Raw genomic sequence first — 15,362 nt, 5'->3', positions numbered from 1 at the left:
GGTATAAACTAGATACCATCCAGGTACCCTCTAGTCTCATTGGGACCATAAAACAGTGCCTGACAGACATGTATTTCAATATCCACAGCCCAGGCACAACTCTGCAAGGCAGGGTATCTGAGAACCTGCAGGCTCTCCCTGAGTCTTAAGTGCCCAAGCTCCCTTCCCTCTGTAGCATTCACAGTGGAAGGCACCCCTCCTCAGGGAATGGGGACAGTGCCAAAGTCCTGATGACTGAGGTGAATATAATCCTCCAAGACACTCATTTTAAAAGCACAGATCTTCCATGAGTCTTAGTTAAACACTACAGCCAGGCGGGCTGCCAAACCACAGGTCTGAATTATGACATACAGCAACTACTACAGGAAACCAAATCCTCTGGACTAAAGCATCAGGGCTGGAATGGGCTGGAATGCAAAAAGGAATGGATAAAAGAGTACATAATCCATACGGCTTGACTTATTAAAGTAAAACAGAAGATAAATACCATTAAAAGTCATGTTTTCAAAAAATATCTCACTCTTAGAAAATGTTTAGGTTATACCTTTTAAAAGCAGATTTTAAAATGTGTACACAACAGAAATTCAGTTTTGTAAAAATGTGTTATATATGCATGTTATATATATATATACATAGAATCACAGCAAAATGTTAACAATGAGAGTGATATGATTGTGATTTTTTACACTCTTACCTTAACTTTTCTATATCTTCCAATTTTCTATGATAAACAATGTCTTTCTTTTTTAGCCCATGCAGTAGTGGGACACATGATCACAAAGATTCACTCAGAAGTCTAATAATTATCTCAAGCTCAACACAGCCCAAACTGAACTTCTAATCTTACGCCATAAATCTACTATACCCACAGCCCTCCCCATCTCAGTTAAAGTCAACTCCATCCTTCTGGCTGCACAGGATAAAACAAAATAAAACTGGAGTCGTCTTCTGACTACTCTCCTCTCATACTCCACATCCAATCCATCAGAAAACCTTATTTGAACGTGCCTGATCTCATCTGATCTTGGAAGCTAAGCAGGGTCGGGCCTGGTTAGTACTTGGATGGGAGAAAACCTTATTAACTATACCTCAAAATATATCCAAATATGATCACTTCTCATTAACTCCACTGCTACTCCCTTGGTCCAAGCCAACATTATCTCTTGCCTGGATTTCTACAATATTCTCCTAACAGTCTCCCTGCTTCTTCCTTTACAACCCTGTGGACTATTCTCAGCATATAAGCTAGATAGAGCCTTTAAAAACAAGTCAGATCATGTCACTCCTCTGTTCAAAATCCTGCAAACCACCCCCAAACCCAGGCCAAGTATTCCAAGTCCAAGTTCTGAAAAATGAGAGGGAATCTGAGAAACCACAGAATATTTTTTTTCATCCTGTCAAATATCCCCTGAAAACAAAGAAACCAGATAGCAAAACCAAACCCCATAAACAACATTTAAAAACAAAGCTAGGTGACAGAGCAGCCCCCAGAATCCTCAAATACAAGTAGGTGGAAACAGCCAACACAGTCATAATACCTGCATGGAATGAATGTGTGGGAGGACAGAGAAGGAAGCAACATGGCATACAAAAGTCAGCCGGACTCTGAAAATCACAGTGGGCCTATCTGAGAACATTAAAGTGGGAGGTGTTTCACCAAACCAAAAGATGAGTGCAAGGGGCCCTTGGTAAGTTCTGAAAGGGGTCAGAAGGCTGGGAAACACGAACTCTTGAAACCAACCAGCCAAAGCACCTTTTCAGGATGGGCACCACACTGAAGGGAAACTTCTCAGAACAGAAATAGAATATGGACAAAGAAAAAAGAGTGAAAAGGTACAGATACATTTGAGGGAGGGGGTGGACCATGACATCTCAGAAAACAAGCCATCACAGTATTTAATATTTTACCAAAAAAATCAGAAGAGGGAGATCTGTGAAATTAATAAAGATGTTCTGAATCATTCCTTCTTCTAAAGGTTCAAGAAAACTATTTTCATGTATAAGTGAGCAATAAAAAAGTACAAGGTTAAACTCATCCAAAGTTATGATGAGAAAAAAAATAACATTCCTATGGATAAGGAAAGCAGCTAGAAAGACATGTCCACAAAAACATATTAAAATTGTAACTTACTATTTTAAAACAAGCTAAAAGATATTTTAAAAAATGATACCAGACAGGAAAGAACAACATAAATTATGATTATAAAAACTCAGAAATGAAGCAGTAGAACTCAGGGGAAAATAAGAAATGAAAAAAATCATTTAAGAAGTGAAGACTAATCTTGAAGAAAGACAAGAGTTAATAAATATAATAGATATTCTTAGAAGAAATTAAATGTGAAACAGAATAATGCCTTCAAAAGACTTAAATGTTTTTCAATTTAAAATAATTGGAAACAGAAGAAATATTTTAAAAATAAAAAATGAAGAGATAAAATTAAAGACAAAATGACCAAATACTGAAGGCAAAAAAAGAAAAAAGAAAGAAAGAAATTAAAAAGGGAAAAAGAAGGAATCCAGCATATGAATAATAGGAAGGAGAAAATCAAAGTTAGGAAATACGAAAAACCAAAATTCAAAGAAAATATCTTATTTTAAACTACATATTGACAGAGTACATAGTCTTGGTCTATCTGAGAATATGTGCTTTATAATGACCAATATCAAGACATATTCCAGTAAAATTATGGGACTTTAAAAGAAAAAAATCCTTTGAGCATCTAGGCAAAATGAGCAAATGACTTCTAGGAGAAAATAAAGGAACAAATAAAGAATAAGAATCCAAATTAGATTATCAGACTTTTTAACATCAATACTTTTTGCCAGAAGAAAATGGAACAATCTGTTTAACATACACACGGAAGAAAACAGCCAAGAATTTTATATCCAGCAAAACTGACTTTTAGGTATAAAGGGCACTGAGCAGTTGTTATCAAAATTAAGAACTCAGGGAATGTTGTTTCCATGGACACTTTCTGAAGAATCTATTAGAGCACAAGTCAGCAAACTACTTTGATTAGATAAATTAACCTCTGTAAGTAGGCTGCTTCTAAAATGGTCCCCAATAATTCAGTCACACACAGTCCTTTAAACAAATTAAGGGTATAACTCACAGGTCCTCTCAATTTAACAATAAGGCCTCTAAGGAAGCTTAACCATATTGTCCCTTACCCAACTCAGTAGGAACCCAAAGCAAAAAGGGTTTATCTCAAAGAATTTGTGGGTAAAACTATCATCCAAACGGAATGAACCCCAGTGAAATTTACAGAGGACCCACAAAGTTTTTGAGAAAAGTTTATCAGCAGCAACATTGCCAACTTGGACTGAAGAATACAGAAACAGCACAAAATGAGAAGACACCCTGGATTCCCAATTCTGCTGGCAGGAAGCAGACTGATAAAACCACACAGCTACAAAATATGTGCTATCTTTCTAAAAAAAGGAAGAGGCCAGAGCAGAGAGACATGGAAAATAATTCTTCAATTTATATTGGATTGAGACCTCATCAAAAAATGTGTAACATTTTCCCAGATGTATTTCAGAATTGATATGAACCAGTTTTACTTTTGTGCTTCCTATTTCCCTCATTTTAAGTAACAATGTCTTTACTCTATGACTGTTCCACCACTGTATACTGGTGCTGGGGATGGGGTGAGGACATAACTTGTATCTTTAGTGTCACAAATCTTCAGATCGAGAGCAATTGTATTCAAGGACCTATATGTAAGAAATTATACCCAGAAGCCCCATCCACAACTAGACCTGATTTAGATGACAAGATGCTGGACTTTAAGGTTGTAATGGGATGAGAATTTTGGGACATGGGGAAATGTATTTTGCATATGAAAGGGAAATGAGTCATTGGCAGCGAGACGGCAGACTGGTCAGCTTCTTCTAAAATGGTACCCAATGATTCCCAACTCCTGGTATTCCTTTTGTTAATCCCCTCCCCTTGACTGTCGCTGGACCTATGGAATTGCTTCTGATAAATGTGGCAAAAGTGAAAGGATGGCACTTGCAAGATTAGGTTACGAAAATGTGAATTCTGTCTTGCTCACTTTCTCTGGCTCTTCTCATTTGCTTGCTGATGAAGTCTGTTATGTTGTGAGTAGCCATACAGAGAAAGCTTCATGGCAGTGAGATCCTCCATCCAACATCCATTAGGAACTGAATCTTATCCAAAACCATGTGAACTGGGAAATAGTCCCTTACCAGTTAAGCTTTGATTGCAGCCTTGTAAGAGATTCTATTTAACTACTGGAATATTACACAGCAATGAAAAAGAATGAACTACTGCTATGTATAATATGGATGAATCTAAATGTTAAATGAAAAAAGCCAGGCACAAGATAATAAATAGACATGACCGCATTTATATGAAGTTAAAAAACAAGCAAGATTGATTGTTTCTGAACTGCATATACAACCTCACATGACTTCTGGTGAAAGAAGTTGGAACAGTGGTTACTCTGGAACTGAGGAGGATATCCCCCGAGAAGAAGCGTAAAGAAGACTTTTGATTGCTGTTAATTTTTTGTATCTTTATATGGATGATAAGTACACAAGTGCATAGAGATATAAACATTCATCAAATTGTACACTGAATATTTGTGCACCTATTATATACATTATACTTTAATTTCTAAAAATTCATATGGTGGCAAGAATCTTAGAATAAGCATTGGAAGTTCCAGTCATGGTTCTGCCATGGATTCGTGACAAAGCATAGAAACTTACTGGGTCTCCATTCCATATCCTACATGCTAAGTAAGATCTCTTTCCCTTCTAAAATTTACTGATTTGAAATTTCTATGAATTTCCTTGGTCTTCATGTTAGGAAAATTATCTTTTCCTGATTTCCACAAGAACTTAACCTGAGCATATATCTTTAATCCCTACTTGGAGAGAGCCAGGGGGTAGGAGTGTCTAATATGCTCATTTTATATTAAACTACAATATCTGGACCAAGATACAAGCATATAGTCTGAAGTGCTTACCTAGGAATACAGGCAATTAGAAATTAGTTATGGTGTAATATCAGGAAAGAACAATAAACTGTGATGACAACAGCTAGAGCTGTAATTCTCTGTGAATCAATAAAAATAACCTAAAGTCACTGGGATGATAACACCTAATAATTTATAATCAATAACTGAATGCTAGGTTTCACAAATTATATACATGAAGAATCAATATTTACTGTACAAGTTTTACACTTTGAAAAAAAATCAAGACGATATTCCTTGATAGGGGCAAGCAGGGCACACAAGGGAAGCACACTGCTTTCTCTTTTTCTTTTTTTTTTTTTTTACAGGGGATATATATTGCTTTTATAAATGGAAAGATGAAAAATAAAATTTAGTTATAGCTAACTTTTCTTCATGAGGAGATGCTACCTGAATTTAACAGTAGTTTCTATTTTTATACCCTTATTCTAGGTACATAAGTCATCAGGTCAGATTACCACATCAAGTCAGGGCACCCCAGTCAGCATTTTATGAGAAAGGAAGAAAACTGCAATGGTTTTAGAAGTGTTTGAATCCAGGGAGCTTCTTGTATGGATTATGGATTAAGATTCCATATTTCAGAGATTCTCTAACCTTTTGTAAAACTCAAGAGATGTATCCATCAGATAACAAAAGAAACACTACGTGTAATAAAATGCCATGGAAAAAAGCATTAGCCCATTTAGACCAAAGCATGAATTCTAATTCTGGCCTTGCCGTCTAAATCTGAGTAAATAATTTTGGTCTTTCTGACTGAGTACTTCCTACCTGTAAAGTGAAGGAACTGGGTTAGATAATTTTAACCTTTTCCCTATCACTAAAATTTCCTAAATGCCTGGAATTCACTACATACTCACCAACATTATACATGCTTTTTCTTATATTGACCTTAATATACACAAAAGCCAACTATCCTTATTAGCAAAAATATCTAGAAATTAAACATCAGAAAACACCAAAATGAATGACAGACATTAAAGCCAGAGGACCATGAAAAAGGCCATATACTGCTATAAAATGGGTTTCCTTCTATCAAATAAATAAAAAGGACAATTCATAAATTTTAAAATGAATTGGGGGGAGGGTATAGCTCAAGTGGTAAAGCACATGCTTAGCATACGCAAGATCCTGGGTTCAATCCCCAGTACCTCTCTAAAAATAAATAATAAGTAAACCTAATTAGCTCACTCTAAAATAAATAAATAAAAGTGCAACAACACATTTAAAAAATGAATTAAATAAATGAAAAGGTCTGTAATGAGTTGGCTAGAGAATTTTTAAAAAACTCACTGATGAAGCTATATCTATTCCAGAAAAGGTCTATAGTTTCCATACACACACACACATATATATAATCACTATAGATATATAGTGTGTGTGTGTGTATATATATATATACACACACACACTCCACATATACATACATACACAAACACACAGACCTTTATTAGCTGACTATAGGGTCAAATAAAAATATAACATCTACTCACTTTGACAGAGATACTCCCCCGGCTTTCCCAATCATCTCTTCATGGTGTAATACTGAGTGGTTCCAAGGAATCTGGAGGAACTTTAAGAGAGTTCTCATCCACCGTTCAGGATGCAAGACAAGTTGTTCATAGTGAACTAACATGCATTTTTTATAGCCAACCTCCATACACTGGTTGTACATGGTCTCTATGGCACGATTCCACTTGGTCAAACAGTCCCTGTAGCTGTTCAGGTCAAACCCAGCTATAGTAACTTTCCGAGAAATCATTGAATGTACTGATGCCCTGCCATCTCGGACCATCAGGAGAAATTTGGCATTGGGGAATAACCTAGCAAGGTAAGTTAAGGATTTCAGGGCAAAAGGATCTTTATTACATAAATAAGGGGCTGGCTCCCCATGCTTAACAATAATTTCCAGTAAGAAGGCCTGCATGGCAGAATCCAGCACTTCATCAGTGACACCAGCCTCATCCAAGCGTATTTTCTCTTTACTCGACCGTGACCACATCTGCTTCAGAGCCAGGATTCGAGGAATGACCCTGGTTTCCTCTCCACAGCGAATATCAGGGTGCGCGTCTAGCATGGCCCTCATGAGTGTGGTTCCACTCCGAGGCACACCTCCAATAAATATTAAAGGCATATCTTTGTGATAGGCAAAGGTTTTATTGGCTTTGATGTCCAGGCCAGTTCGCACCGTGGTCCTCGTGCTCTCCAACGTGAGGGGCTGGCTACGCTCCTCTATTCGGTGATGGCATTCCATGGCGTGTTGGCCCAAGTAAAATACAGTCACAGAACTAATCACCAGACATGCCAATAGTAAGTTCTGCTTCAGTTTTCCAACCATCTTGATGTAGTTATCTTGTTATTAAACAGCTATTTTGCTCCAAATGATTTTCAGAAATTGTTCAGGCCATGGAGATTCTACTTCAGAAAGATGATCAACATCTAATAGGAAAAGGAAAAAGTTATTTTATCTTCATGTAAAGATTGTTTACAAATTCGTCATCAGTTATCACCATCACATTTTAGCTAGAAAGAAGCTGAAGCAGTCTTAGATGCACTGATTTTCTTAGAACACAAGTACACATAAATGCAAGCAATAATAAATCAACATTTCTAATCAGAAACAACTTTTCTTAATGTAACAATTTAAGTTATGTACCTTGCACAGAATGGAAAAATAAATAAAACCACTTCTATAGTGAGTTGAGCAAACATTTAATATGCACAGGTATGTTCAGAATCTAATCCAAGGTTCATCTCTGGTATTCAGATTTGCTTCAGCCCCAAGAAGTCATTATCTCCACATTCTACTATAAAGAGAAATTACAGAAGAAATATACAATTTCCAAATCTTAGGCATAGACTCAGCTTATTCATTTTATAAATTACAGTCCAGATACTTGGGCTTGGCTGAGGATAAACTCTGAAGAGGACAGCAGTGCAGTGACCCCTGTTCTCAAGAAACAAAGTCTCACGGGCAGACAGATATGCAACTAATGACAATAAAATGTGATCAGTGCCTGAGTAGAAATAAGCAAGGAAGACAATGGGAGCATAGTGAAAAGGCACACAGAGTTTATCTCAGGAAGCTATAAAAGCCTTATAGAAAGTAAGAGGGAAGAATAGGCCAAGCAATAGGAATCTGTGTCCAAAAGCACTATGGCATGACAAAACACAGCATAATTAGGGGACAGGAAGCAGTTCAGGAGAGTTGGTGTATAGGATGTAAAGAAAATTGTGTATGTCTGTGATCTAGCCTTCAGAACAGATAAGATCTGGACAGCACAGAGCATTCTGAACTGAAGATACACTATGACCAAAGAAAAGACATGTAAAAGCAGGGGCATGTATGTAAAACATACATACTATGTACACATAAAATACACATACTATAGAGCTGCTAGTTTAGCTGGAGCAAGGATACATATTATGAAGCAGACAGCAATCAGCCTATACCTAGACTAAAAATAAGTACCCTGGTTCCTCAGAGGGCAAGTGTGATACTTAATTTTGTGTGTCAATTTGGTTTGGCCATGATGCCCAGTGTTTGGTCAAATACTAGTCTTACTGTTGCTGTGAAGGTATTTTTTAAGAAGAGATTTACAATTAAATCAACAGAATTTGAGTAATGCAGATTACCCTCCAAAAAACAGGTGGGCTTCATCCAACAAGTAAAAACCTTAAGAGAAAAAACAGGTTTTCTGGAAAAAAAAAAAAAAGTAATTCTCCTCAAGACTAAAACATAGAAACCCTGCCTGAGTTTCCAGCCTGCTGCCCTGAAGAATTTAGACTGAAGGCTAACATCCACTCCTACCAGCCAGACTGCTCTATGGATTTTAGAAATCCCAGCACCATAATCGCAGGAGCCAATTCCTTAAAAACTCTCAGTCATACATATATATATATATATATATATATATGAATATATATATTCATATATATATATGAATATTCTGACTGGCAGTAAGTATACCTGGGGAAATAACTAAGTATACCAGAAAAAGAATATATCCTGAGAGGCAGGACATCTAGCTAGGAATTACTGCGAAGGTACGCAATTCTTCCCCCCAAAAACAATTACAAAACAGGACAGAATTGACAAGACAAACCTTTCAGTCCTCTAGAAATTGACAAAAGGTATAAAACTCAAGAAGCATTTATGCGTGAAAAATTGCTAATTTTTTTTAATTGAAGTATAGTTGATTTACAATGTTGTGTTATTTCTGGTGTATAGCAAAGTGATTCAGTCATACATTTATATATATTATTTTTTGTTATAGGTTATTAAAAAACTGCTAAACGCTGAGTAAGAACAGCGAGTCTGGTACTCTTGTCTGAGACCACTCTCATCCCTCTCCATCCCTCTCCTCAGCAGGTAGACGTTCAGCAAGGCAGGGCCAGGCAGAGCAAACTATGAGGACTGGAGGCTTTGTGTTGGGATCAGTGGGAGATCACTCATTCTGGAGTGGTGCAAAACACACATCCCCAGTTGTGCTGTCAGTGTAAGTGATGTTCCAGTAGGCAGGTGAGCTAGGAGGAGGAATAGTTCTAATAGACTGAGATTGTAGTCATGATTGGCAAGCTTGTGGCCAACCACGAGGCTGCATGTACGCAAAGAGGAGACATGACAAGTAGAAAGTAAACACCAGGACAGATTTGAAAACAGCCTGAATTTTGTGCTCCTTACTCACACACAGATCCTTTGGCAGAGGACAACTCTTACTGGTACAAGATGTTTGAGCACAACCTGTGTCCACTAAGCTGTGCAGATGGGGGCAAATCCCTAGAAAGCCATGTTCAAAAGTGAAAACAATTTTTTTAAAAACAATTTTAAGTGTGTATGTGTCCGAGCAGCTACATCAGCATACAATCGTATGAAATGTTCACATGTGCAAACTTATAGACACAGAAAGCACCGGGTGAAAGCAGGAATTTAATGGTAAACAGGCACGACGGGAATGTTCTAAAACTAGAATACTGTAATAGTTGCACAATTCTATAAAATCTACTAAAAATCACTGAATTGTTACCCTTGCAATAAGTAAGTTTTACGGTATATAAGTTATACCTCAGTACAACTGGTTTTTCTTTTTTTGAAGAATACATTCCTAGAAAAACATTTTGATAGTCTCAGTAGGATACAACAACCAAAATCTGGTTCCTGTTTACTCATGTACTCATTCCTTTAGTCACATTTTGGAAAACATATTATAATGCCAGGCACTGTACTTTATTATAAAGAAAAAAATATTTTAAAATAACAAATAGTCTTTCTTAAAAAATGACATTTAGGTGAAGATCTAAAGGATGAGTAGGAATTGGGTAAAGACTGAAGAGAAGAACATTCTAAGCAAAAGTAAATGGATACGCAAAAGTCCTGTGATGGAGAGGCATTCGAAAGTTTCCAAGGAGCAGGGTAAGGCAGTGAGCAAGAGGGAAAGTGAGAGATGAAACTGAAAAGATGTGCAGGGGTCGGATCATAAATGTTGTGGAACAGGCTAGGGATATAAAATTTTATCATAGAGGCAATCACATGTGACTGACTTAAAGATTTTAAGCAAGGAGTTACTTAATTCTGTTTAGGTTTATACAATCTCCCTCTGGCCAAAACCATCCTGAAAAAGAACAATGCTGGAGGATCCACAATTCCCAATTTCAAAACTCACTACAAAGCAACAGTGATGAAGAAAACGCAATACTAGCATAAAAACAGCCAAACAAATGAATAGAACTGCAAATCCAGAAATAAACGGTTACATTTATGGTCAACTGATTTTTTACAAGGATGCCAAGATAACTGAGTGAGGAAAGGGCACTCTTTTCAACAAATGGTGCTGGGACAACTGGATATCCACATGTGAAAGAATGAAATTGAATACCTATTCACAAAAATTAACTCAAAATGAGATAGAGACTTAAATCTAAGAGATAAAACTACAAAACTCTTTGAAGAAAAAAAAATTGTGAATCTTTGTGACCTTGTGTTAGGCCACAGTTTCTTAGATACAACACCAAAAGTACAAGGGACAAAGAAAAAACAGATAGATTGGACTTCATCAAAATTTAAAATATTTGTGCTTCAAAGGACACCATCCTAAGAGTGATAGACAAACCAAAAAGAGGAAGAAAATATTTGCAAATCATATACCTAATGAGGGACTTGTATCTAGAATCATATAAAGAACTTAACAATTCAACAATAAAAAAAATGGGCTAAAGCTCTGAACAGACACTTTACCAAAGAAGATACACAAATGGTTAATAAGCACATGAAAAGATGCTCAATAACGTTAGTCTTTAGGAAAATGCAAATCAAGAACAAAATGAGATACCACCTCACACCCACTAGATGGCTACAATAAAAAACACAGATAATAACAAGTATTGGTGAAAATGTGGAGAAACTGAAATTGTCCTATCTTGCTGGTGAGTGGGACTGTAAAATGGCACAGCCACTTTAGAAAACAGTTTGGCAGTTCCTCAAAAGGTTAAGCATAGAATTACCATACGATATGATCCAGCAATTCCATCCAAGAGAACTGAAAACATGAGTTCACACAAAAACTTGTACACAAATGTTCAGGCATCATAATTCATAGCCAAAAAGTAGCAAGAACCCAAATTTCCACCAACTGATAAACAGGTAAACAATATATGGTATATCCATGCAATGGAGTATTATTCAGCCATAAAAAGGAGTACTGACACATGCTACAATAAGGATGAACCTTGAAAACACTATGCTAATTGACTGAAACAACTCATAAAAGATTACATATTACATGATTTCATTTACTAAAAATGTCCAGAATAGGCAAATCTGTAGAGACAGAAAAATTAGTAGTTGCCTGGGGCTGAGGAGAGAAGGAATACGGAAGTAACTACCACGTGGTTTTTTGGGGGATGATGAAAATGTTCTAAACCCAGATTGTGGGAAAATTTATGGTATGTGGATTACATTTCAATAATACTATTTAAAAAAAACTACTTTATTAGGATGGTTAAAATTGAAAATGCTGACAGACAATATCAAGCGCTGACAAGGATGAGGAGCCTCTGGCTCTCACACAGTACTGGGAATGCACAACGGTACAATCACTCTGAAAAAGAGTGGTAGATTCTAATCAGTATAAACATACACTTACCATACAACCCAACAACTGTGTCCCCGAGCATTTATCCTAGAGAAATGAAACCTAAGTTCACAAAAGACCTACACATTAATATAGCAGCTCTATGCATAATCACCAAAAACTGAAAATAAACCAAATGTTCCTCAATGAGTAAATGTGGATAAACTGCGGTACATCCACTGCTGGAATACTACCCAGCAGTAAAAAGGAACACATTATTGATACACACAACAATTTGGATGAATCTCAAAAGCATTATGTTGAGTGAAAGAAGCCAGTCTCACAATTATTCTATTTATAAAATATTCTGGAAAAGACAAAACTACAGATCAGTAGATGCCAGAGGATTGTACACATAAAGGGATATAACACAACAGAGTTTCCTGGGATGATGGAATTATTCTGTATTCTGATTGTGGCAGCTGTTACATGAATCAATACATGTATAAAATTCATAGAACTGTGCATCAGAAAAAAGTACAATAATTTTTTAAATAAATTTTTTTGAATCAAGAGAAATTTGAGGGAAAACACAGGGGAAGGAGAAGACAAAAGATCAAGAACAGGAAAGTCTATGATTCTAAATCTTCCAATTAATGTTTCTGATCAAACACTATTGATAGGAATACATTAAGTAAATAATGAGTTTTACCAAAAAAGCAGAGAAATGATCCTAGAAAAACAATCTCCATATTTTCCACTTTATGAACATTTAAATTAAATAAAAATTCATTTAAATATGAACAAAGTAGACTCAATGAAGCAAAAAGGAGTGCTCTTAGGGATGCAATTAACTCTTGTAATGGTTGATTTCATTTTAGATAGTTACACAAGAATGATTCCTCTAGTACATTCATTTGTTTCCCCCAAACAAACAGCAGTGATCACTAAGAACTCACCCTGAAATTGCAAACCTTTTCGATAAAATGTAGTACTATACATATTTTAAATTACACGTAACTTACCAATGTCTGATACATGTCAGAATCCAATAGGTGACAAATGACTCAACTTCTTTCAAAAATTACCTGGGTTACAATTTAGAATTCAACTATACAAAAACAAGATAACTACTTCTCTGAAAACTTTCCCAAGCACATATCAGACACAAAAATAGAATTCACCAACTGAAAGTTAACGTGCCAGAACTTTAGTTACTATAGCAGCAACCAACAGTATCTGATAACTTCCTATTAACATATCCCGAATTCCTAGTAAAGTATATAAAAAGACAAAAACTGGAAATATATTATTAGCATACTTCCTTATTTAGAAACATACATGTAAATCGTTTTAATGACCTGTATAAAACTTTAGTGAAAGGATCTGCCGATGTTTATTTGGCCCATTCTATACTATTATTTACTTGTTTTTAAATTTTTATGACTATAAACAACATTGTGATAAATAGTCTCAGATGTACAAACATCATTACACACATGATTATTTTCTTACACTGAATTTTTAAAAGAGGGATGTGCTTGATTTTAAAGCATTTAATACATATTTAATTTATCTCTTTCTCATATCCTACATCCAAATGTGACAAAAATTCTGTCGGCTCATCCTTCAAAATACAATCAGAATCTGACCACTTTTCAACACTTTCATTAGCACCAACAGATTCTCTCATCAGGATTACCGAAAGGTTATCTTTTCTTCTATACCTGCCCTCTAGAGTCTATTCACAACTCAACAGCCAAAACCATCTTTTTAAAATTTAAGTCAGAACATGTCATTCCTCTGCCAAAAGCCCGGTATTATTTTTCAAAATGGTCTTGAAAAGGCTTGTTTTTACAATATCCAATACTAAACCTGTGTTAAATTTCTCTATCTCTTTTCTACTGATTCTGTCATCAAAAGTAGCACTGACTGAAGTCAAGCTTCATCCCAAAACAATCGGCTGTTCAAAGTAAAATAACTGAGAATGTATCTCTTAACATCAAAGGTTTAATAAGGACTCAAATGAAGGCAAATCCCTCTTTACTAAGGAACAACTTAGGGGAAAAGAAACCCCTACTATGTGTCCCAACATACTTAATAGTTGTGTCAATTAACACAATTTGTGGTGATTTTTTTTCAAGGCTTCATTTCCATTGTATTTTAAATTACACACTGTCTCCCCCAACACACCTGGGGGAGAAAAGTATGTTCTATCTTCCTCCAAGATGTCTGAAAGCAAGTAAGACAATGGTCAAAAGCCTTGCAAAAGATACTGAAAAGGGAAAGAAAGGGGATTTGGGCTTCCCCAGAAACATTCTAATTACTTTTCACTAGATTTATGAAGCCTAATTTACTGTCTTTAGATGTTTCCTAACTTGGAGAATCACAGAATCATAGAGCATGAGGGCTAAAAGGGGCCTTTAGGTCATTTGGTCCAAAGCTTTCATTTTATAGACACACAAACTGAGGCCCAGGTAGCACACTCTCCTCATCAACTCTCTAAATCTTAACCTCTTCTTCAAAGGTCACTTTTCACTTTATTGCATATATTTTACTTACTCCAAAAGATTTTAAGCTCCTGAAGCTCAGAGACCTTGTCTACATCCCGTCCCCGATCACAGCATGCTTACCAGAGCATCAGGTCACAGTGTACACTGAGCCTTCAAAAAGCATCAGTAAACTAACCAAACTGGGAAGAACACTTTCATAGAAGAGAGATGCCATAGAGCTTGAGGTCTCTTCTCATACCTCGATACTAATTCTTCTCAAATTCTTGAAAAAAAAGTAGTCCTGTAATTTAAGAAGAAAGTACAGTAGAAGCTGTCTGACCATTACCTTTATATATCTGACCACTGTGCACGTGCATGGTTTTATGTGCGCACACACACACACAGGCCTCTTTCCATTACCTTAAAGTCCATGTCACTGTATTTTCAGACAAGTAGTATCAATATTTTCACAACTGGGACATATACAGAGCTGAGGCTGAGTTAGAAGGGAACACTAGAAAATTCACTTTTATCTCCAGGAGAAAGTAAAAGTGTTGAAACACTGCAACAAAGAAATCTGAAAAATTACCATTAATAAAACTGCTCTTTCCCAGCAAGTTAAATGAAAGCGTCCCAGAAATAATGCTCTAGAGAAGAAGAGAACGCTGACATTATACTTCCATACTTAGATCTTTGCAAACTATATAAAGATTTCTAATCAAAAACAGTGTCATTCAGAAAAAGCAGGGGTACAGAAGCTGGCAGTCAGCAGGCCATGCCAGTGCACATGAACAGGC

The 15,362-nt window shown here is 36.1% G+C and overlaps 1 protein-coding gene across 3 annotated transcripts in view; it reads right to left on the bottom strand.

Moving 5' to 3' along the window:
- The window catches only part of TPST1 (tyrosylprotein sulfotransferase 1), a 69,823-nt gene that overhangs the window by 36,822 nt on the left and 17,639 nt on the right, over positions 1-15,362 (bottom strand). For 2 of the 3 annotated variants that reach the window (XM_031687381.2, XM_031687376.2), the window contains exon 2: positions 6,497-7,442. In XM_031687381.2, the coding sequence (XP_031543241.1) occupies positions 6,497-7,341 (845 nt within the window). In that variant the 5' untranslated portion in view covers positions 7,342-7,442. Of the gene's footprint in view, positions 1-6,496; positions 7,443-14,706; positions 14,839-15,362 lie in introns of those variants that run through there. The other variant, XM_072943045.1, reaches the window with a different exon arrangement.

Source organism: Vicugna pacos, chromosome 18 (assembly GCF_048564905.1).
Source record: "Vicugna pacos chromosome 18, VicPac4, whole genome shotgun sequence".
In the NCBI taxonomy this organism is placed as follows: domain Eukaryota; kingdom Metazoa; phylum Chordata; class Mammalia; order Artiodactyla; family Camelidae; genus Vicugna; species Vicugna pacos.
Note: the sequence above shows the minus strand (reverse complement) of the source record. Positions and strands in the feature narration are given on the sequence as shown.